Raw genomic sequence first — 25,400 nt, 5'->3', positions numbered from 1 at the left:
CTTTAAGCAAAGAAGGGCTGAGAGTGCTTGCAGGCGTAGGTCCAGGAGGATTTCAGAGATGCAATTAGTAAATCAGTTTCAGGTGGCACGGGGGAGAGTTTCCCTTACTTAAGATACAGGGAGACATCAATTCAATGCCAGAGTTTATTGCATGATCCTTTGGTGTGATTGCTGCCAGCACTGGCTCTGTGTATCCTGACTCCTTGTTGCCTCGATTCTTGACCTTGGAACGGACTGGACTCTTGCTACCTTCTGCTGTCCTGACCCTGGACCGGACTGACTACGCTGACCTCTGTTTTCCTGACTTTGGCTCTGGCTTTCGGCTTGCTCTTTAACTTGGACTCCTTGCAAGGTTTGTGGACTGCCTCCAATTGCTGTGCTAAGCCATTCTTATTGGTGTTGTTTGGGTGTGCTGGCCGCAGTCCAGGACATCCACCAAACTTTTCATTCAAAACTAAGCATATGCACATGTGAACTGATACAACCAGGTCAAATAAGCTTTGCATAAGTAAACAAAAATATTTCAAATCTTCTAAAGATCACTTAAAAACATCCTTCAAAATGCATCCTGGGATGTTTTTTTTTCTTTCAACATCCCTACATTTAAAAAAAGATTTCAATTTGGATGGCAAAACTAATCTGCTTACTCTCTTTTTTAATCCTGTTTTGCTCTTCACTTATAGAATCATAGAGATGGAAGAGACCACAAGGGCCATCCAGTCCAACCCCCTGCCATGCAGGAAATCTCAATCAAAGCATCCCTGACAGATGGCCATCCAGCCTCTGCTTAAAGACCTCCAGGGAAGGAGACTCCACTACACTCCGAGGGAGTGTGTTCCACTGTTGAACAGCCCTTACTGTCAGGAAGTTCTTCCTAATGTTGAGGTGGAATCTCTTTTCCTGTAGCTTGCATCCATTGTTCCGGGTCCTGTTCTCTGGAGCAGCAGAAAACAAGGTTGCTCCCTCCTCAATATGACATCTCTTCAACTATTTAAACAGGGCTATCATATCACCTCTTAACCTTCTCTTCTCCAGGCTAAACATCCTCAGCTCCCTAAGTTGTTCCTCATACGACATGGTTTCCAGACCCTTCACCATTTTAGTCGCCCTCCTTTGGACACGGTCAAGTTTCTCAATATCCTTTCTGAATTGTGGCACCCAGAACTGGACACAATATTCCAGGTGGGGCCTGACCAAAGCAGAATATAGTGGCACTGTTACTTCTCTTGATCTAGACACTATATATCCTCAATAAGTGGCTCTGGAGGCAACTGTTTAGCTTGTCTATATAAGCATACATAGCTACAGTACCGTATTTTCTGGTGTATAGGACGACCCCCAACTTTTCAAGTTGAAATATAGAGTTTGGGATATACTCACTATATAAGATGACCCCCTCTTCATCCCAAATAAAATTAAATACTGGCTATGTGCGCCAGTTCCTCCGGCCTCTGCCGAGGCCTGCAAAGCCTGCCTCGCATGCAGGTAGCGCCCTGGCCTACTATAGGCGAATTTAGGGGGCCTGGCACCACACGCGACAGCTTCAAGGGGCCTCCGGAGGCCTTGAAGCCAGCGGCTGGCTCTGCATGTGCCGGCTTCAAAGGGCCTCCAGAGGCCTGGAAGGTAGGAGGCCAGTGGTGAACGTGCCAAGCTGCGGAGCAGGCCGGGGGCGCGCACTGGGCTGCGAGGCTCTCTTGCGTCCTCTATGGCCGGGGTTAACCCGACGTATAATACGATCCCTGACTTTTGACCCAATTTTAGAGGGTTAAAATGTTGTCTTATACGCCAGAAAATATGACAGAATCACCCGGAGTAGCATCCAATTCTTTTCCATATCAGAGGCTTTGTTAATTGAGGTCTGCCTGTAGTCATGTGTCAAATGCCAATATATGGTGCCTGTCTCATGTTTGAATTTACTCTAACCAACTCATTGGTCACTGTTTCCAACACAGGCCACATTGCACATAAAAGTTGGGCTTATCACAAGCAGCTTCTTTGGTGGTGCTTGTAGCCCATTTCCTTTAACTTGGCTCCTCACACCATTGGGAGTGGCTAAACTAACCCAGAATTTAAAGTTTACATGAATTTGGACGTTTTGCTTGTTGCACTGCTTAAAGGTTTGTTCTTGGCTTATAGTTTCTGGCTCATTTTGAAACAGTGAGCCAGGAATCATAATTTACATACAGAGGACCACTGATATCTGCTTGGGTTTGCTTCCAGGATCCCCCATGGATACCAAAATTCATGGATGCTTATGTCCCAGTATATGCAATCATGTAGTAAAATGACATCCCTTGTATAACATGGTGAACAGTTGAAAAGTTTTGGTTTTTGGATCACCCCACCCCACCCCACCTGTTTTAGAACCATGACTGGTTGAATCAGTGGATGCAGAACCTGAGGATACAGAGGGTTGCCTATATATGGAGGGCTGCCTGGTTAATTTAGTTTAATTTAGTTGCTCCTGCTATGGGAAGAGCCAGTAGGCTATGGCCAGCAGCCCATGGAATCAAGATCCTCCATTTTTGTATGTTATCTTTTACATATGAATGCATACACTGTGTTGAACTACATGTGTTATGCACTAAAGCAGTTTTCTGTTTATTATATCTTGCTCCCTGTCTCAAAAGGCTGCTCTTTCTTCTTCTGTGCTTTTCTTTCCACCCACATCTTCCTCTTTCCTTTGGCATCCAGTTCTTGGCAAATATTCTGAATTCTGAGGAGATCTGAGGCTGAGACTGAAAATAAAGCTGGCAGAGCCAAAAGCCCCTCCAGTATTCCATCTTGGCTTTGGAGAGGAGGACAGAGGCATTCAGCAATAGCTGAAGCAAAACTCCTGACCTGGCTGGTTTTTGCTTTCCCTTCTCCTTATCAGGCAGCCTCTACATAACAGGAACCTACTCCTGTTGTGTGTCTGTGGAGGGGGGCTGTTACCTGCCACCCTCTAATTGTAGACCTCCTCTCCATCAACAGACCTCCTTTTTACTGAGCCTGAGTTGGAGTGTGGGCTGAATTCTCTTCCCAAACTCGGACATGTCCCTCTCCAGGAAATGACACACAAGGTGTTTGGAAGATAGGAAAAGGGGCAGTGGCACTTTATGTCTCATTGAGGTTCTGGTGCTTCCTAACACAAGCTTTGAAAAAAGTATGACCACTCACACAGCTTGCAGTTGCACAAGTATACTCCCACTCTTGGGTTTTGGCCTAAACACTGTAAGTACAGTGTAATATATTTTGAGTAAGCATTTTCCATCTAGATATATTCTGAAGACAAATGTATATAATTACAAAGTCTGATTAGCATTATGCAACCTTGGAAAAAAAAAGAATAGCTCATAATGAGGTGCTGATAGAAAGCTAGCCTGAAGAAGCTAAAACCTACCAGGGGGAAAGATAGATACTTTGTAAAATATAGGCTTTTACCAGTCACAGTTGAGGTTGGTTAGCTATTGTGTAAGTTGTTTTCAAAGCATATCAGAAATATGGGCTATATTGCTATATTGTATAGCTATATTATATTATACACGCATCCCTCGCCATTCGCTGTCTTGTCTTTTCTCCAAGGCAAGCTCCAAGGGACAAAATAGAGCATGTGCATGTGGCACACGCACACGGCCACGCACAGGAGCGTGCGGCCATTCAAACCAATGGGGCTTGAATACTTGCAATTTTTCATTTTTGCAGGAGGGTCTGGAACAGATCCCCTGTGAAAACAGAGGGGCAAATGTATTATGTTATATTCATCAGCTGAAAAGATAAAATGGTATCTTCTTTATTGGTTTATGACTGTACTGTAAATAAAAATATCCTATCCTATTGTATCCCTCCCCTGCCTAATGAATTTCACCAAAGTGAAATAAGACTTGTAAACAGAAGTTAGTTTTTATAGTAAAGTAACTTGTGAAATTAATGTTTTATAATAATTGTTGTGACTTCTAAGAGTAAGGTATATTCTGGGAACTGTAATATGGTATTTAATGTCTTTAATGCTCACCATAAATGATTAAAAAAATCTGAAAATAATCTTGTCACAATTGAGATTCTATTCTGCTGTACTTGCAACCTTGACTATTTCTTGAGAATTTCTGTCAGACTGTAGGAGTGAAAAGTAAATGGGAAATGTGAAAGAGAGACATGCCTCTGTTTCCCCATATTTCTAATGTTCAATGAATGGGACTTCAAGGAGGAGACTGCTCTTCTCCAATAAAAGTTTAAAATTTATTAAAGCATCAATTTCTGCCACCTGCAATCTCATTTCTCAAAGATATAATGCAGTCATAGTAACAACACAATTTTCAGTTTCCATGACTTTTCCATACTCTTGTATTTCAATTGGTTTGCATTTAAAGAAATTCATTTCTGCAGAACTTAAAAAACCCTGTTTTAATAATTTAGTTTTTTTAAAAAAAAAACAACTCTACTGTTTATTTTAAATGTTTTTTACTAACTTTTTAAAATAATTCCGTGAACTCAGGGAGCCTTTACCTAAGAATCTTCATAAAATTTTCTATTGAAGTTAGATCAGACAGCTGGAAACAGGAGTTTTCAAAACTTTTTTCAGTGAACCACCATGAGAACAGTTTATTCATCAGGTGAAATAGGTACAGCGTTAGAAATAGGATAAGAGCTAAAAAGGACCAATCAGACAAATTTAACACTTCTAAGAAGGCATAAGAAGAGATATGAAGGAGGAAACCAGATAGCTTTCTTAGGGTAGGGAGTTTTACAATCTGAGTAAGCCATGGGGGAAATATTCTTCACCTCAACATATACATATCAGAAATGAGTATTGCTGCATGTTCCACAATATTCTTAAGGTTCCTGAAGAAATCCAGGAAAGGTTATTGAAGAAACTCTGTGTGAAAGGTTTACCGTAAGCATTGATTTCTACATTTATTCCTCAGAACTAACAGTAAGGGCAAGCCATAATATACATAGGCTTACATGTTGCAGTGGTTGTGAGTAGTGACTGACTAACCCCAAAAGGTACCCACTGAGAGAAGTAATGGAAGAGCAGGCACACCCTTGGCAACTATTCACACCATCCCAGGGAGGCCTGTTACATTAAGAACCACTAGTTTAGACATGTTCCTAGTTACCCTGTACCATTTGTGATCAAGAGTGAGAATGACGGGCAGCATGTCCAAGGCCATCTGGAAAGCTGTGTGATTGTGCCAATTTCACCATCTGTTGTAAGGAGCTCAGAGTTTGGAAATTTACATGAACTATGCTCCAGAGTGAATAGAAACAGTTTGAAGAGAAAGACCCCTTGGACCCAGGGAATTAAAATGATATCTATGGCTTGTTTGGGGAGACTCTTCCCTAGTCATTGTCTACACAGATGATGGATATTGTGGGTTCTGTCCTACTTGGACATTTTTACCCTGGGGAGTAGAGGGCTCTGACAAAGTCATAAAAATAAAACTGCCAAACAGTGTTTTGTGATTCAATCACAAGCCAGCCACATTGATTCTCCCCTCAGGGTGCAACATGCATTTGTTTGGAGATAATTTTGTCAGTGTAGTAAAAAGGGGAGCTGAAGCAGCTGAAAACAGTATCTTTGTGATGTGATCAGGTGTACCTTTGTCAGGAAGCTCACGTATGTCTGATAGTTGGAGCTGGTTGAAATTGATTCCAGGCTGAATGGAATTAGTTTATCCCAGCTGTTTGGTGTCTTGTTTTGCATTGTGTGGCTGCAGATGCTCAGATCGAGTTTGAGTTGCATTCATTGCCTGATTGAAGCAAAGCTGAAAGATGCTCTTGCTTTGCTCAGCATGTTGCCTTGTGAATGTTTGCTGTTAATGTTCTTTTTTTTTGTCCTGAAAAGCTCATATGCAAGTCCAAGGTCATGTCTAGAAGAAAGAAAGTAGCTGACAAGAGCTTAGTAATGCTGCTTTCTAAGAGTGACTGCAAGATTTTCCTGTTACCTCTTTTGGAGATTACATAGTACTTACTATCCAGACATTACACTTAGCATAAGTCATATGATGGGGTCATCATATTGCTATTACAGTGAACAAACTTTTAAATTCCTAGAATGGATAAAAATATATTGATGTATCAAGTTGCTTGGGTCTGACCTGTGCCCTTTCATAATGAGGTTCTTAAATTAGATATTGGCTCTTAGAATAACAAATGATGGTAAATGTTGGGAAACAGGGATTTTCATTCCAATATTACATTGCTGTCCCATCCTTCCTCAGATAACACATTTAGTTGCCCCCCCCCCCTTTATATCAGTTCTGTGAGGTAGGTTGACCTGAGAAATACTTAAATCCATGGTTTAGAAACACACTCTTTTTTACTTCAGTTCCCAGAATTCCCCAGCCAGCATGCCACTGTCTATGTGGACTAAGAGCTTCTGGGAACTGTCTTCCAAAAAAGTAATTTCTCCAGGCTCTGAGAACGATTGTAACCAGTTTAGTTGGATAATGTCCTTTACAGTCCTAATTAATCTTTCAGCTTTTTAAGAGGAGAAAAAATTAACCTATCATGTAAACAAAAATAATTGAGGGTCGAAACATTATGTTCCTTGGCTAAATCACTTATTTTACCAATCTCCAAGAAAAAAATAACAGAAGATGGACATGCCAGCAAATATTTCATTGTGCTTTCCTGTGCTGTAATTGAGGTAAAACCTGATTCAATTATTATTGATTTCACTTTGCTCCTGCCAGCACTCATCAGTCAGTAAACATGTGTTCCAAACTTCTCCAAAAATGAGTTCCCTAATGTAAAGGATTTACTGTGTGATAACAAGATTTACACAAATCTGCTGGTGGAAAGATTCAAATGAAGACTGAATATGGATTTTTATCCCTGTCAATGTTTAGAGCCCTGATAGCAAACCTATGGCACGTGTGCCAGAAGTGACACGCGATGCCACTTTGCCAGGCATGGGCGGCAGGAGAGAAGCGGGTAGCCTGGAAATGGCGCTTGGAAGTAGGCGCCAGAAGCGCACGCGTCTAGCTCCTCCTCCCAGCCCCCTCCTGGCCTCTCCAAAACAGTTGGAGGCCGAGAAAAGAGTGAAGGCAATGGGCCCATGGTGTCGGCCCACAGTCCCTACTCCTCTCCTCAGGGCTTTGCCAGTCCTGAGATCCTTGGAAGGACACCTCAGGACTAGCAAGGCCTCGCAGGGGGGAGGAGGAGGCATTGCCCCACGTCCCCTGCTTTCCTCTGTGAGGCTTTGCCAATCTTGAGTTGCCCTTCAAAGGATACCTCAGGACTAGCAAGGCCTTGCGGGGAGGAGGAGGCATTGCCCCGTGGCCCTTGCTTCCCTCCACGGAGCTTTGCCAGTCTTGAGGTGTCCTTCGAAGGACACCTCAGGTCTGGCAAAGCCTCGTGGGGAGGAGCAGACATCGTCTGCCCTCTCCTTCCTGGCTTGCTGCGACGTGCCCATTGGGGCAGAGGAAAGGCCTGCTGGGGGGAAGATGACTGGGCACGCGACCCAAGCCTCTCCTCCCCGGCTTGCCTTTCCTCTGCCGGAATGGGCTCTGAAGGGCCCCTTCTGGTGTAGGAAAGGCAAGCCAAGGGAAAGAGGACTGAGCATACAGCCCATCACTCTTTCTCACAGACCTCTCTGGAGATAGCTGGAGGCCGGAAAAGGTCTCTGGGGAGGAGCCACTGACAGCTGGAGGCCAAGAGAAGGGCAGGAGGAGCAGGTACGCACCTGTCACCCTCCCCCTAATTTTCCCCAGCTTCTAGCTGTCTCTGAGAGACAGTTGGAGGCTGGGAAAGGGCAGGGGGAAAGTCCCGCCCCAAAGGGTGGAAACCCCACCCCAAAGGATGGAAGCCCCACCCCCAAGTGACAGAAGCCCCGCCCCCAGCACACGGACCTGGAAAGGTTCGCCATCACTTGTTTTGAGCCTTTCATCAAGATTTTTAGGACCTAGTGTCATGTGTAGTGCCCACTGTGTTTAGAAACAGCATACACCTGGGGATGTGAGACTTGGGATTGTTATCTAATAGTTCCTTTGAGTATTTTTGTCCTGTTCTTCAGCCAGTAAGACTCTAGAGCAGCTTACATCAAGTATGTAAGAACAATATGAAGTCATTGAAACAGTAGACTATATAATGAGATGACATTTATGAGAGTTTGCTGCGTCTTCCTCTCTGGCTCATAGGGCAGTTGATTTTGATGGCCTCCTAACTTTAGTGAAACAACAGGAGGTGAAGGAGTTGATTGTGGCAGTGCACCTCGCCAGCATCCTCTTCCTCTAGGGAACAAAGAAAGGGAAGAATGGTAGAAAACTAACATAAAACCGTAGAGTCATCTGCAGCGCATAGTGCAGATTAACTTGCTGATTTTTAGTGAAATATAAGCTTTCATGTGTAGGTTTCCAGTTCATTTGGCATAGAGTTGGATCTGGTTGTTTGCTCCTTTATGCTTGCATATAATTACATCCTCCATCCAAGTGCAACATTTATTCTTGTGCAGCAGGGCTTTGTATAATTATGGCTTCATTTCCATCTTCTGTTCACTTCTCCCCATTTCCATTAAAGAAATTAAAATCTGACATTAATAAGAGCTAAGATCTCCTTTGAGAGATCAGTATAAATGTTGAGAGAGTGACACCAGAATTGATTGCTGAGTGATACATTGGAAGTAATGCATGGTGAGCATATGCTGGTACCAGTATTAGACGTGCAGCATTTCATAGACTTGCTCGATAGGTTGTAAAGCTGTGATTTCTCCATAAAATCTTTTACTATAGTATAGAGAGACCGCATTGGGGTCAGACAGGAACAGTTAGTGAAAAAGATAGACCTTTCACAGTCTCCTAATTCAGTGTTACTCAAAGTGGCTGCCTGTGGAGTGACTATGAAATGTGGGACTATGAGCCATCAGCTGCTGATCCACAGTGAGTTTCCAGGCAGCTGTGTGGGTACAATAATAATATGGCCCAATCCTTGTAGTTAGGTTCTTTGTGTCCCACATTTCAAGAAAGGAAAACTATAAGTATAAATATAAATATAAATGATATGGTACTTTGGAGGGGAAAGTTGCAGGTCTACCACTTCTTATAGTATGAGAATCACTATACTAACTGATAGGTTGTTGTTGTTGTTGTGTACCACAAAGTTGTTTCTGACTTATGGTAACTCTAAGGGGTATCACAGGGTTTTCTTGACAAGTTTCTTCAGAGAGGGGTTGTAATGACTGGGCCCTCCAGTCATTTGGGAACTTCCCCTGAACCACAAAGGGTTAATCTGGGGCAGGGGTAGGCAACCTTTTTGAGCCGGGGGCCGGGTTGCTGTCCCTCAGACAACTGGGGGGGGGCCGAAGCCAAAAAAATAAATAATTAAATAATTTTTAAAAAATTTAAATAAATAAATAAACCAGGACAAATGTAGGACAACATTTTCAAATGGTGGACACTTTTTTTTAAAAAAGTGGAGGACACGCAAAAAAAAATTTGATTTTTTTAAAAAAAATGTTAATATAAATGCATGTTTCTGAGGCATCTATAGACAATTGCCCCCCTTGCTCCTGCGTGCGAGAAGCTAAAGGCCCCAGCGGCAATCTGCGGCAGGACCGGGCTGGGGCCGGTCCCAAGGCCTCGCCGGGCCGCAGGTTGCCTACCCCTGATCTGGGGGGAGGTACATGCTAATGAGAGCTGACATCACATGCTAATGAGCAGCTGCATCATAGCTGATGTAAGGCTCACCTGGCCAATCAGCACTGCCAGAGCGGCCTTTTCAAGAAGGTTCCAGGAGAGGACTTTAAATACCCTGTAGGACCATGCTTCCTTTGTTCTCCATCTTTGTGTTTGTTTGGGGAAACTAGCTGTGTGCTTGGACGGAGGCAGGCAAAAGTGATGCAAGTGGAGCTAGGCCATGAAGGCCAGCTCCTTGCATCTGAGAACTCAACACGAACTGCAAATCCTATCACTGTGTGAGTAGCTAGGAAATGTGTTAGTGCGTCTAGGCTTTTATTATGTTATCTAATAGCTTGCCTGAAATGAACTCTTTGTAACTACACTGGTACCCCGGGTTACGAAATTAATTCGTTCCGCCGCCGCTTTCGTAACCCGGGATACTTCGTAAGCCGAATAGCCCATAGGCGCTAATGGGGAAAAGCCGCGGCTGCGCCGCGGCTCCATTTGAAACAGCGCAGAGGTTTTTTCGTAACCCGAAAAAACCTTCGTAAGCCGAAGCAATAAATCCCTATGGGATTTATTCGTATCCCGAAAATTTCGTAACCTGGGTATTTCGTAACCCGGGGGACCAGTGTATGCTTTCTATACCTTAAAGGCAAGAAGGCTTTGCATGGGTGATGTCTTCTTATCCTAATCTATTTCTTTAAAATAAATACCTTTCTTCTTTGTGGTCTCTGTGAATCATACAAATGGGTTTCACTGCGCCTGTGTAGTGCTGTTCGGAAACTTCTGGAATCACTGGGCAAAGTTTACTTTGCAACATATAGAAACTTTTTGGCGGTAACTCCGCCCACCCGTTATAAGGCCCCTGCCTTCCCGCTCTTTCCCCAGTTCTTTTTTTCCGCCGCGCTAGCTGCTTCAGGGAACTTCGCTCGCTTTAGCTTGCATTCGGAATCACTTTCACTTTTGATCTCGGACCGTCTCTTGACCATTCTTTGTCACCCGCCCCTGGTAACTTGGAACTCTCGGACTGTTGACCTCGTTTCTGGACTTTCCTTTTCAACTTGACAACTTCGGAAAATGCCTGCTCCATTTAAGAAGTGTGACGTCTGCGGGGGCAAGGTGCCCATCCAGGACCCACACTCCTCCTGCCTCCTCTGCTTGGGCAAGGACCATGATACGAAGGCTTGCCTGCTCTGCAAGTCCCTCTCATCCCAGGCTCACAAGAACCGTGAGTCCCGGCTGACTTCGGCCATCGCTCTGGGAAAGGTTCAGGAGGGAGGCCCCCGTCCATCATCGGCTCCTTCAGCTCCGCTGCCTGCCTCATCTTCCCGGGTGAGTGTGTCCAGTGTGGTGTCTGCCCCGCCGATGGCAGGATCGTCCACCACCACCAATGTGGCCCGTGGTTCACATAAACCCAGTGCCACCGACAAGCCCTCCAAGCGCCCCCACAAGCAGTCGGGGACTGAGAGTACCGAGCCCAGGGCGAAATCCGGGAGGAAGCCGTCCCTGGAGGGCTCGCGCGCGAAGGATCGCGCGGAGGCTGAGGTCTCATCGGTCCCGACTCCGTCATCCAAGGCGTCGTCGAAGGCATCTCGACATGCCTCCAAGCTGCCCGAGACGGGGGCATCCTCTTCGGGGAAGGCTACACTGGTGGAAAAGGCGAAGACGTCTAAGCCTCAATCCACGGGAGCCATTGTCCTGATGGACCTGCCGGACAAACCTTTCTTCCCCCCCGAGGATCGGGCTGAGACGTCGCGGTCGTCTAAGAAGAGGCACCACAAGGAGGCAGCTGAAGGCTCCGCACCAAAGAGGTCCAAGCCTTCCAAGGACCACACCGGGTTGGAGGTCTCCTCCAAGGGGAAGGAGCACGCTTCTCGCAAGCAACGCTCCCCGTCGAAGAAGGCTCCAACACCAGCCTCTTCGCACCCTGATGGCTCCTCCGCCTCGGATGCGGCCGCTCTCCTGGACACACCGCTGCCGTTGACGGTCGACTTTGCCTGCGCCGATGTGGAAGCAGCTGATCTCCCTCGGAGAGTGTCACCTCCTCCTTCAATCCATTCGGAGGTCGACGAACCGATGGAGAGGGACACTGACATGTTTTTTGACACCGAATCCGGGAGATACTACATGTCAGTACCGAGGGAGACCGCCATTAGGGAGTTCACCCGGCTCAACCTGCGCCCGGTGGCCCCCCAAGATGACGAGCCTGCTCCTTCCCATGCGACGGCCTCAGCCTCTGCACCACGCCGCTCCCCGACGGAGCCATCGGCCCTGCAGATCCCGGCGTGTCTAGCAACTCGAGTCAGGGTCCCAGACATCCCGCTTACCTCAGACACCGACTCCGAGGAAGAGCCCTTGCTACCGTCGGGGGAGCCCTCGGACGACGATGACACCTCCGTCCAGGCGTCCCCGCAGCGGATGCACCACCCGGAGCCTTCCTCCCCGACAGATGATGTGCGCTCGTTTAACGAGCACATCATTAAGATGGCAAGGGCCCTGGACATTGAGCTCTCCTACCCCGAGGAGGAGGCTCGGGATCCTGTGGAACGTCGGGTGCATGGCCGGGTGCCCACACCGCCCTCCATCCCGCTGCTGCCCTCCCTCGAGTCCATTGTCCGGAGGTCGTGGGATGCGCAAGCTTCCTTCGTTGGATCGTCCAGGAAGATCGAGTCCCTCTACTGGATCTCCCTGTCGAGTTGCTCTTGGTTGGCCGAACACCCCAAGCAGAACTCTGCGATCGTAGAGGGGGCTCAGCAGGGCTTCGTCCCCAAACAGGCAACTTCCCCAGTTGACCGGGAAGCAAAGAAGGTTGATGGTCTGGCCAAGAAGGCCTACTCGGCGGCGGCCCTTGCAGTCAAGGCCATCAACTATAACGCCTGCATGGGGGCATACATCCAGACCCTCATGGAGGGGATCTCGCCACTCGTCCCGGACGTCCCAGATGAAACCCAGCGACGCCTGGTAGAGATCCGTGATGAGGCCCATTCGATCGGCAGCTGGCTCATCACCGCCTCCAGAAATGTGGCTGACTGTGCAGGACGGGCGATGTCGGCTTCGTTGGCTCTGCGCAGGCATGCGTAGCTGAGGGGTTCGGACCTCAATGCCAACGTCAAGTCAGCCATAGAGGACATGCCCCTGGATGGTAGCGGTCTCTTCCACGCCGAGACCGACGAGCGGCTGAACCTCAAGTTCAGAATGAAGGCGGCGGCGAAGAAGCACGGGAGGTCATCGGCTCCCATCTTGCCCTTCAGAAAGAGGCAGCGCCCGTGGCGGCCGCAAGGTCAGTCACAGGGGTCCTTCCAACAAGACCGGCAACCTCAGCAGCAGGGCTCCCAGAGACGCCGGTACCCCTCTCAGTCCTCCTCCTCTGGCCGTCGCAACTTTCCTTCCCAGTACCGAAAGTCCCACCAGCAGGACACCGACCAGGGGAAGAAGAGAGCCTGAAGGGTTGCAGCGTGCTTCGTCTCTCCTCCTTTGTTCTTTTTGGACATTTTGAGGCCCTTTGTCACCACATGGGCCTCCATTACAACGGACTTGTGGGTCCTTAACATCGTCCGTAGGGGTTATGCCCTCGAGTTCCAAGAGCTCCCCCCAACCGGAGCCTTCATGTCCACTCACCCCTCGGACACCCTTCTCGGCGAAGTGCGCACCTTGCTAGACAAAGGGGCAATCTCCCCTTTATCGCCCGAACAATACTCCAGGGCCTTTTTCTCCAGGTACTTCATGGTACCGAAGGCGGATGGGGGCACCAGACCCATCTTGGACTTGAGGGAGTTGAACTCTTTCCTTGAATACCGCTGGTTCCGGATGGTAACTTTGGCTTCTATTCTGCCGCTTCTTCACCAGGGCCTGTGGTTTGCGACGGTCGACTTGAAGGATGCCTACTTCCACATCGGAATTCGGGAGTCCCACTGGAGATTCCTCGCCTTCGCCGTCAGCTCCACCGCGTACCACTACAACGTGCTCCCCTTTGGCCTTGCCACGGCTCCGAGGGTCTTCACGAAGTGCATGGCACCAGTGGTGGCATACCTTCATCAGAAGGGCTACAGAGTCTTCCCGTACCTGGACGACTGGTTGTTTGCCGCCGACTCATAGCAGGAGCTCCGAGAGGCAGTCTCATTCGCCTTGCACCTTTTGGACTCCCTCGGACTGGTCGTCAATGAAGAGAAGTCCCACTTCACTCCAACCAGACAGGCCAAGTTCATCGGAGCCATCCTCAACTCCAAAAGTGCTCCGCCTTTCTCCCTCGGGACCGTTTCCAGGCATTGGTGGCATCGCTGAGGCCTTGCATCTCTCACAGAAGGGTGAGGGCCAGGGACGTCCAAGTAGCTCTGGGCCACATGGCGTCAACGACATTCGTGACACCGTGGGCAAGGCTTTGCCTCCGACCACTCCAGTCCTGGTTCCTCTCAGTCTTCTTTCTGATGGAGGACCCTCCGTCCAAGTGGCTCACGGTACCGAGACCGGTGGCCGCCTCACTGAGATGGTGGCTGGACAGCCTCAACGTCTGCATCGGGATGCCCTTCCATCAACCTCAGCTTCAATTGACTTTAACAACCGATGCTTCCCTGGAAGGCTGGGGCACCCACCTGCTCGACCTGGTTGTCAAGGACAAGTGGTCGACCCAGGACAAGCATTTCCACATCAATGCTTTGGAGATGCTCGCAGTCGAAAAGGCTTTGAGGGCATTCGAATCCGCTGTCACAGGCAAGGTGGTCCTCCTGAGGACGGACAACACCACCGTGATGTATTACATCAACAAACAGGGAGGCACCAGATCCAAGACTCTGCTCGAGATCACTCTCCGCATTTGGGACTGGTGCGTCCAGAGACAGGTGCTCCTCCAGGCGATTCACCTTCCAGGAGAGGACAACGAGTTGGCAGATTGCCTAAGCAGATCCCCTTCGGTGTGCCACGAGTGGAGACTCCATCCGGAGACGGTCAGCGACCTGTTCGATCGGTGGAGTACCCCCAAGTCGACCTCTTCGCGACTGAATGGAATAGCCACTGTCCCCAGTTCTGCTCCAGGAGGCGAATGGACGGATCCCTCGGAGACGCGTTCGCCTTCCTTTGGACGGGAGAGTTGCTCTACGCCTTCCCTCCGTTCCCTCTCGTCATCAGGGTGGTGTCCAAGATGACAACGGACCGTTCGGATGCGATCCTAATCACTCTGTGGTGGCCGAGACAGCCCTGGTTCGCATCCCTCCTCCACCTCTCCAAGAGATGCTTCCTCCGCCTCAACTTCCGTCCGGACCTGCTGTCGATCCAGGATGGCCAGATTCTGCACCCAGACATCGAGAGCCTGCCGCTTGTGGCCTGGAGAATCCAGCCCTAGCCTCACTACCTGACTTGGTGAGGACGGTGATCCTGGCGGCGCAGAAGCCATCCACCCAGCGGTCCTATGCCCTGAAGTGGAGGTTTAGCCTCTTCCTTGATCGAAAGGGCTTGTCTCCTGTCCAAGTTTCCACTCCAGTGGTGCTGGAGTTTTTGATGGCACTGTTGGATGAGGGGTTGTGCCTCACATCCATCAAGTGCTACCTCTCTGCCATTTGTTCCAGGTACCAATTTGAGGGTAGGGCTTCCTTCTTTAGGGACCCCTTGGTGAAGGGGTTCCTGAAGGGATGTGCCAACCTGCACCCTCCTGTGTCGGTACCGGCCCTGGCTTGGAGCTTGGAGGTGGTGCTGGCCGCGCTCCAATCCAAGCCCTTTGAACCGATGGCCACAGCGGACTTGAGACTACTGACTTGGAAAACCGCCTTTCTTGTGGCCATCACCTCTGCCCGCCATGTGGGTGAACTCTGTGCCTTGCGGAGGGACCAGCCCTTCCTGGGGTTTCACAAGGACAAGGTGGTCCTTCGGACAGACATTACTTTCTTGCCTAAGGTTGTGTCTGCTTTCCACATGTGCCAGGACATTGTGTTGCCTACCCTCGCTTCCAATCCGACTTCGGATGCGGAGCGAAGCCTGCACTCTCTTGATGTCAGGAGAGCGCTGGCGTTTTACCTGGACAGAACTGCTGCCTCCAGTCAGTCCGAGAGACTTTTCCAATGCTACTCGGAACCGAAGAAGGCGTTGCCCGTGTCTGCGCAGAGGTTTTCCAAATGGGTGGCTGGTACCATCCACCTCTGCTATGAACTGTTGGGCAAACCTCTCCCTGGCAGGGTTTGGTCCCACTCCACAAGAGCAGTGTCAGCATCCTCTGCATTCCTGTCGGGCATTCCCTTGGAGGATGTCTGTAAGGCTGCTGTCTGGACCCAGCCATTGACTTTTATAAAGCACTATAGGCTGGACACCAGAGCCATCCGAGACGCAGCTTTCAGGAGGGCTGTGTTGGTTTCAGGGTTGCATTGACTGCACTACTGATGGTTTGTATTTTCAGCATTTATGTACATAATGCCACTGTTTTACATTCTGTTGAATGTTGATTTGCACAATTCCAATGGGACTGGTCTTGCATGACCTTTTATTCCCTGTTCAGGTTTTGCAATGTTATTGCTGTGTTGAGTTTTTGTGCATGAACAAAAAGACTGACTCTTTTTATGGTTCAGGGTGTTTATTGTTGCAATAAATATACCCTTGGTTTACCATAGCTTTGGTTTCAGGACACTCCCTCCGCCGCATACCTAAGCTTGTCAGTCTAAACCCATTTGTATGATTCGCAGAGACCACAAAGAAGAAGGACAGATTGCTCACCTGTAACAGTATTTCTTCGAGTGGTCATCTGCGAATACATACAAATTCCACCCGTCCATCCCCTCAGTGTCCTGCTTTTATTGGCTCTTTCCATTGCCTGCTTGGCGGGAAAATTGCGGAACTGGGGAAAGAGCGGGAAGGCAGGGGCATTATAACGGGTGGGCGTAGTTACCGCGAAAAAGTTTCTATATGTTGCAAAGTAAACTTTGCCCAGTGATTCCAGAAGTTTCCGAACAGCACTGCACAGGCGCAGTGAAACCCATTTGTATGTATTCGCAGATGACCACTCGAAGAAATACTGTTACAGGTGAGCAACTTGTCCTTCTTTAAAAGTACCTGCTGTCTCTCTCTGCTCCTGTACACGCGTCTTAAGCTCGGTTTATTGGTTGCTGTAAGCTAGCAAGGAAGGAATCTAGAGATCCCTAGCAAGTCTCAGTGTGTGCTTGGGGAAACGTAGGTTGTTTGGAAAATTCACTGAGTGGTGGCAGCGAAAGATAAGGCCTCAAGGGGTCTGATTCCGCTCAGCAGGGAGTGGGAATGGAGACCTAGGAGATCCTAGAGGGGAAAGTGTGAAGGGGACACCCTGGGAGTAAGAGCCACGCACAGGGCTGGTTGCTCCAGGGATCATCCCCAGATCACCACAGGGGTTGCCATTGCCATCCCCTGAGGCTGAGAGTGTGTGGCTTGCCCAGGGTCATCTAGTGAATTTCATGGCCGAGCAGGGACTTGAACCCTCTTCTCCAGAGTCACAGTTCAATACTAACTGGTAGTAAATAAATATAACTAGTAATTTCACACCATCACATAGAGGGCAGCAAGGGATGCCGTAAAGCCAGATGCTGCTGCTTTTTGAGATATAAAGGATAATGGAACCAGAGGCTTACTCCAGTTCCCATATATTGTCACCAAAGCAACTATACAAGTACTATAAAATGCTAGGTGTAGTTTGTTGCTGCTTTTATCATTCTTATTGTTTAATGATGGCACATTTAATTTTAAAAGACAACAGAAATCTATCAGCAGGCTTCGAAATCCAGTAACTCAGGACATGTTTAGCATGGTATTACAAGTGAAATGTGGTGCCTCATTTCAGTTTAAAAGGAGAAACATAATTACTTCTTATGCAGTAAATGTGTTGGTACAGTCCTTTGCACTGTTGTATTTGTGTCCATTTGAATCCACACCCAAATTGCATTTCTATCAAGATCCTATTACTCTTTCCTCTTCTCCATCTTTTCCGGAAACAAAGGATTCCTTGTTATTTTACTTGGCTATTTTTATCCATACTAAGATGCTTAAATGCCAAGTCAGTAAGGGTGGTAGAAATACCTGGGACACAGGCTGATAAACAGATGAATCTTGGCTGGATTTTTTGTGATTCCTTCTCTCCTTTTTTTCTTTAATTACAGCAGACAGAAGGAGGGGCACAGACAGACGGCCAACAGTCACAGACACAAAGCAGTGAGAATACTGAGAGCAAGTCAACTCCAAAGCGGCTGCATGTCTCCAACATCCCCTTCCGCTTTCGGGATCCTGACCTCCGGCAGATGTTTGGGGTATGGTAATAATATTTTTTGAGGAATAACAGGGCTGTTTTATGTTTCTTCATGTATTTATTTTTATAATTTATTTTATGTGGAAACACAAAGCATTATATGCCCCCAAAGGACACAGACAAATAGAGCCTGAAGACACCACACTGTGGTTTGTGCGTGAGGGTGGGCCTTCTTGGGGCCACAGACCTTTTTCAATCTCTGCAGTCAAATGGAGCATAAAACAATATGTATGTTCTCCAGATCCATTCATTTGGCAAGTAGCAGTTGCCTGGGTGCACACTTTATTCCCTTCCCCATAGGGCTGTGGATTATTTTTTCTGTTTAAACATGACTGTAGATGCTCACAGTCACTTTAGTCTTATGGTATAAGTCTAAAAATTATAATTAAAAATTGACTTAAAAAACCTGGGTCACCTTCATGGGTCTGTGTAAGTGCTGTACCTTCTCATATTTTAAAAAAGGAACCACCTCCTTCTCTGAGTAGAGTGCCAAAAGACAAGAGCTTAGTCCATCTGGGGAGCACCTGAAAAAAGCACCAACAAGTTGCTCTTTCCACCATAGCACTGTTCCTGACATTTTTGAATGTCTGGGAGGGATTGTGGTATTAGGGGCAGATCTTTGGTGGTTCTCCTCAAAGGAGCACCAAGAGAAATCAGGCTTTGTATAAGATGCTCATGCATGTTTGTCAGCTTTTCTGGGTTAAAATAAGGCAACATTATCATATTAAAGGTAAAGGCCCTAATCACTATAGTGCACCTGCTCCATATGTGGGTGCACCATATGCGGCTTCTGGTTTGTGTGGAAGGCATGCTATAATGTACCGAATGGTGCATGCGCCTGTGGCTCATGCATGCCGTGCCGCCGCAAGCAGAAACCCCATTCTGTTGAATGGGGCTCGAGCTTACATGGTACTTGCCTTACATGGGGGGAGGGCAGAATGGATTCCTGCTCCACTGTACAAACATAGTTTTGTTTACTTTGACTTTTCATCCTTTTTGGCAAGTGTGCGTATTCTTAGGCCTCCCTGTGCCCGGTCACCTTCCTCACACATCGCATCATAGTTCCCTGCTCATCCATCCAGCATTTAGGGTGACCACAAACAGCTATGCCAGCTGGAATTTTCTAAGTTCTTAGGCATTGTTTTCCTTTGCATCATCCTTTACCTCCTTTGTTACATGCCCCTAAGTCAGTGATTCCCAGTCTTTTCTATGCTCCACACCCCTAGGAAATGTTTGATTAATGTTTGCACCCCCTTCAGAAATATTATCACTTTTGAAGATGAAAAAGTCTAATTTCTGTATCACAAATTGAACCACATACAATACTATAGGTGAACAAAATGAACTTTAAAAAAAAAGCTTTTAACTCAGTGCATGAAATGGAAATTAAATTGAGCAATTAGATTCTAATTTATTTAGAAAAAACGAGTAATGTATTGTGATTCATCACTCAAGGACGCAACCTACTTTATGTTGCACCTCCTGAAATTCCATCTGCACCCTGCTTGGGAACCCCTGCTCTAACTTTATGCTCAATTTATCCATGGGTTATATCAAAATCCATAATTTTGGCCCCCAAACCTGCCCTCGACTTACACATGAGGTCAAGTTATAGTCAAGTACATACAGTAATGTTATTCAATGTTTCATTCTGAAGGACATAGCATTTTAAAAAATTACTTAGATATCTTAAAGCTATCTTGCCCTTTTCCTGCCATCCATCTTGTGTGGGTTTTTGACTGTAAGTACCTTTCAGCTATGTCTGTTTTAATCTGCCATCCAAAACAGGTGATTATTGCCCAAAGAAAATAAGTAGAAACCATTGTTAAGAACAAGGTTTTCAAGTACGTAGGGGAACATGTGTTGGTGAAGAATTCTTTGAGGATGTTCAGGGTGGTTTGAAGGGGGGGGGAGAACTCTTGGGTACACTATACATTAAGATTAGCAAGCTACTTCTGAGATAGGTCTTCACCAAAGGTTCCTGTTGAAAATTATCAGTTGTGGCTTAATAAGATGTATATTCTATATTCCCGTGGACTAAAAAAACTGCCAAAAGCAAGAATACCAATTTCTTTGTTTTATAAAGTCCCCAGAATCTCGGGATCAAGTATTGTTATTAGCATTTTTGCCTTACAATTAAAAATACCTAATACAATGTTTTTCAAACTTTTAAAATGTATGGGACAAATTCTAAGGTGAATGTTTGTGGGGTGCACTAACGTTAAAAGACCCACTTAACTGAAATCATCACCACAAGTATATTCATATTCTCTTGGATCTTGCTTTTATGTTGATCTCATTGGTTAGGGATGGGGCCATGCTTCCTGCCAGGTCTGCATGATGTTTCTGTGGTTGCTGTATGTTCATCAGCTGTAGCTTGAACTGTAACTGGGAACCCAAGTACATCTTCACTTCTCCTTTGGCTAATGATAGAGGCAGAATACTGCAAGATGGCCAATTACATTCTGTATGAGGCTCCAGTGGACATATAATGGCATGCTGTTTGGAAAAAAAAATGAGCTAGAATTTTCTGCATATCTATATCGTATATTGAAATTTACATATACATAAATGTGCCTTGGAGATTCAAGCCGGCCATACTTTACCTGTTCAACAATTGGGGAGGAGTTGTGTGGGAGGAACCCGTCCTAGACCACTGGCCAAGACATAAAAATGTTTTGTAATTTCCAGGCTCCACCAAATTACTGGTTCCTTTACAATCATTGTACTTTGAGTTCATGTTGTGTCTGGAGGGTTCTTCCAGTGTCTGTGTGTAAATTGGGAAGTGCATGAGAACTGTGGTGCCAGTGGGTTTAGTCTTTCCTTTGACTTAATGAGGAGCTTTGGTTTTCCTGGCTCTGACAGCAGTCCCAATGTTAGAGCCTGCCAGAGCTGCTTTTACTTTTTGGGCACACATGCAGGAACATGTGTCATTTTGAAGCTTGGGGTAGTTCTGCAGTTGGAGCAGAGAAACAATCAATAATTCCATCCTTATTTCTTGCCAGCACAGCATTTCTGTACAGCATAAATACAGCCTGAAACTATAAAATGGGACAGAAATATTTACCACATTATTCTCCTTCTTTTTCTTCCTTATTACTATTATTTTGCAGTACAAGTGCTTTGCCCTTGGGTGAGTCATTACTGAAACCAGTATTTTCTTTGGTAGGGAACCCATGGTTGTTTGCAGTGTGTAACTTAATGCACCCCCCCCACCTTTTCCAATGCAGGCTCCATTGTTTCAATGTCATCTGTAAAAGACTTAAGGGCTTTGCCTGGAGTGGATTTCCAAAAATAACGTGATTGCAGAGAAACTGTGTAGATAGCATGAAAATTGCCCAGGAGAGAACTGGGAGGAGTGAAGAAAGCCCTGAAGGATAGAGCACCAACATGGAGGGCAGCTCTGGCCTTGAGCAAAAAGCAACTACTTAATTTTATTATCCAGGAGAGAACAGACCCTGCAAAAGAGAACATACAATGTTGATTTAATTCCTGTTTTCATTAGATGTGAGAGAATGTCATAATATATTGAAACTTAATCTAAAGGATGGGTAGGCAGCATAGGCTGAGAAGTTATCCAGTCTCCCAGTTTTCAGACATTACTATCCCTGATGCCCCCTAAGCTCCTCAAGCATTGAAATTTTAACATCACTTGATAAATGAGGCAACATTCTGAGATCTCTATTACAGATAGCCAGTCAAAATTTGGGACATTGTGGCCCATGTGGCACTGGCTGTCTTCTCTTATAAATGATTACAGGTAAAATACCCTGATTATCTGTATTTTAAATAGAAACCATCTTGATATTTCTTCTCTAGGAAGTGAGACCAATAGCTAGAAAATGTCTGCACCAGCTTTCTGGAAACAACATACTTTTGATGTGCATTCAGAACTGTGATATACTGTAGGTTTTATGAAGCAGTACTGTATGTTAATGTATTAAGCAGATATATTCCAGGGATTGCAGGATAGTGTGGAGCAACTGGCAAAGAGTATGGATTTGCATATGAAAGGGGAGCTGGCTGAGAAGAGGAGTGTGCAGAGGATCAGTGGAGAACAGTGTGCCATCAAACCGTTGAGTCCAAGACAGTGCCAAAGTCAGCGAACTGAAGAGAGAGTGAATTAGAGAGGCAGTGGTGGTGGTGGAGGAGAATAATACATTTTTAAGAATAAAATTGTGTTAAAATATAAACAATTATTTGATTCCTGTCAAATATGCAGAGCTAAGCAGGTAACCTAATTTCACAACTGACCTCCTGTCTTGAAGCAGATACAGATTCTATAGCACAAAGGTACACGGGTTGCTTGATGCACGTTTGGGATTATGCTGCTAAGTAGTACAAAATCTATATATAGAAACTGATATAATGTAATCATTGTATGAATTTATTGGTATGAACTCTTATTTATTTCAAAGATTTATTCTTTAAAATACTTTTGTTTAAACAATGTAAGAATGTTTTTTTTAAAAAAAATCCTAGCAATTAGATTATTATTTATTTAACTTGTTTAAAACTGACATTTTTGATCAGTTTAAATTGTCCTGACCTAATTCATGTCACCATGAGATATGATCAGATGTCATCATTCAAAGATATAAAAATTCTGATCCCACATGCTTGATACAAGATGGGGAAGGCTCTATGGAAATATGACACAGTATCTAATGAAAAAAGCTGGTATCTCATCTATTAGATGATGTTTTTACCTTCTCTTTTTTGAGGGAGGGCGGGTGTTGCGTTATTTGGCTTTAGTGCTTTTAAAGACCTAACACACATGACATTTTCTTTTGGTATATGCAGGCTGGATTGTTTCATTTATTTCTATAGTTGCGCCTAAAACTATCCAGTCATGCCTTGTCTTCTGGCGTGGACAGGTCCATGCAGAACTAAGGTGGCCAGATGTTCTCACTGCAAAGGAGGAGAAGGCAAACTGTAGGACATTCAAGAAAAATGAAGGACAAGATCAAAACAAAGCTAAAACATGAATATAAATCTAAGTTTATGCTTCTTAGTCATGCTCAAAATGGAGGACATTTTGAAATTCCTGCTGGACAGAAGGTTGAAATGTAGGACATGTCTGGAAAAAGGAGAACATTTGGTCACAGTGTACAGAACAGAAGTCCCTATCTTGAATGAAGTGTGCTTTTTTAAACCTGAAAATTGTTGTGGTTCAAATTGCAGCCAAAAAAGAAGAGTAATTCAATATATTTTTGTATGACTTCTATAGATTAACTACAGTGGACCCTTGTTATACGCTGGGGTTTGGTTCCAAGTTCCCCAGTGTATAACAAAATCCATGTATGCTCAAGTCCCATTAACTATAATGACATAGCAAGATGGTGTCCCTTATAAAAAATGGAAAATCAAGGTAAATTTATACTTTTTTGGAACATTTTCAAACCGTGTATGCTTGAATCCGTGTATAAAAAATCTGTGTATAAGAAGGGCCGACTGTATAATGAGAAACAGGGTTCTGATTTTGCTGTTTTCAAATACAGTAGCAGAATAGCCTGTTCTTGCATTTGGGTCCCAGCAGGAAACTTTTTTATCTAGCTTCATTAGAGTCTGGGAAAATAAATGTCATATACTACAAATCCAATAATTTTCCAGCCAGGATAGCCAATCCAAAAGTAGTTTTCCCTAGCTCTCTTTGTGGTTAACAGCTGCCAAGAGAGAGGTATTGGACTCTTGTTTTAAGCAAGCAAAAGAACCAGCACCTGCTAGAAATCTCACAGTGCAGGTTCTAAGTTACAGAGATTCCCTTTGTGTCAAGGACTAAAATCTCTTAATTACTGATTTCTTAGCATATGTCCACAGTATCTAATTCAGGTTGGTCCTCACACAAAATACTGCTGGCCTAGTTAGATCAGTGCCTTTGGGGAAAGCCGTGTTGTTTACAGTAAAATTTAAGAGTTGACAATAAGTCTGCAATAGATACATTAAGATGGAAGTGCAAGGATGGAGGTTACAGAGCAACTGTGACTCCTTTTTTATTTATTTTTTTCATGGATGTGACTCATACTTTTCGATGGAGTCAGTTTTGAGATTTGTATGCGTAATGAAGCATCATATTTCCCTCTGGAAAAAAGATGAGATTTAGGCTGCAGTTCTGCACACATTTACCTATTGAATGTACCGTTGGGAGAAGTTACTTCTTGCTGTGAATAGGCAGTTCTAGGACTGCACCGTGGAATGAAATTATATCTGAGGCACTATTGCCAGAGAAAAACAGCTTAAGGTGTGTTTTCATTGTACCAAGAGCCCCTTTTTAACGCATGGTAGTGATTGGAAACTGGATGTAGGACGTGTGGTTGACGATGAAAGTACCAGTGTGTTTTTAATGAGAACGAAGTCTAAAAATGGCACAGCGAAGCAAAGATTCTGTTGGAAGTCATGTGAAGGCTTCCAATTACAGAGAAGACTACTGCTGCATAATTTGTTCAGTAGTCTATATGGTAATACATTGAGGGATTTGGTGGCAAGTAGCTGTGATTTCTTTTTTTAAATTACTATTATTATTATTATTATTATTATTATTATTATTATTATTATTGCCAAATAATCAAGATTCTCTTAACCTACAGCAAAAGTTAAAAGTAAAGGTGTGGTTTAAAAAAATGAAAACCAGTGACTGAATATAAACTGAACAATAGGCAGTTACAAAAGTGAAAGTAAAATTTTAATGTACAAAATTTTTTTAAGGAGGACAAAACTGCAGAAAACCATCACCAGGTACACAAATGACCACGATGTAAGGGCCAACTGTGCCTTTCTGGGGAGGGCGCTCCACAATCAAGGATCTCCCATTGAGAAAGCCTCATATTTTTTTAGTAGCCACTTGCCTGGATCCATGTATGGTGGAAGTGTACTAAGATAAAGAAATATTGGGGGAAAGTGCATACAATAATAACTAAAATATCACAAATAAATTTCCAAATGAAGCCAGAGCTTTATCTATTGAATAAGACCATTAAAATGAGAAAAAATACTGGAGAATAATGGTATATCTGGTAAACTCAGCCACAGTTGTGTTAGGGAGATACTGGAAACAAAAAAAGATACCACTGATAGACAACTGGTTACTATGTTTGGTTGATATGTGGGAGTTAGACAAATTGACTGCAAGAATAAACAACAAAGATTTGAACAAGACTGAAAAAGACTGGTTCCCTATCATAGACTTTTGTAAAAAGAGATGAGAAGAGAAAGCATACATTTTAAAATATTGTGTTCCATAGTTACAATACTGGTGTAGAAACGAACAAGAAGAAGAAACAGAAGTTGAGAAGAGTGAGCTAAATAAATGTTTATGAAGTTTGGTGTAATAGGAGTATGATATGTAGGTTGTTGTGTAAGAAATAACTATATGACTGTGTATTGTGTAGTGATATGCATAAATGTTTTATGACAATAAAATGTTACATATAAGAAACAGAAAGCAAGAGATCTAGAAAAAGAAGCTCAACTCAAGCTACATTTTTCTTTTTTGGAAAATGAAATTAAAATAGTTATCGCTTGGAGGTCTCCTATCCAAGTTCTAACCAGGG

At 45.1% G+C, this 25,400-nt stretch overlaps 1 protein-coding gene across 16 annotated transcripts in view; it reads left to right on the top strand.

Annotated features, from left to right (window-relative positions):
• The window catches only part of RBFOX2 (RNA binding fox-1 homolog 2), a 257,860-nt gene that overhangs the window by 169,817 nt on the left and 62,643 nt on the right, over positions 1–25,400 (top strand). For all 16 annotated transcript variants that reach the window (XR_006104173.1, XR_006104172.1, XM_042469493.1 and 13 more), the window contains one exon: positions 17,705–17,851. Coding sequence is in view for 14 of the 16 variants with exons in the window: in XM_042469493.1 (XP_042325427.1) it covers positions 17,705–17,851 (147 nt within the window). In the remaining 2 variants the exon portion in view is untranslated. The remainder of the gene's footprint in view (positions 1–17,704; positions 17,852–25,400) is intronic.

Source organism: Sceloporus undulatus, chromosome 5 (genome assembly GCF_019175285.1).
Source record: "Sceloporus undulatus isolate JIND9_A2432 ecotype Alabama chromosome 5, SceUnd_v1.1, whole genome shotgun sequence".
NCBI classification, from domain to species: Eukaryota; Metazoa; Chordata; class Lepidosauria; order Squamata; family Phrynosomatidae; genus Sceloporus; species Sceloporus undulatus.
This window is presented reverse-complemented; position numbering and strand designations above follow the sequence as displayed.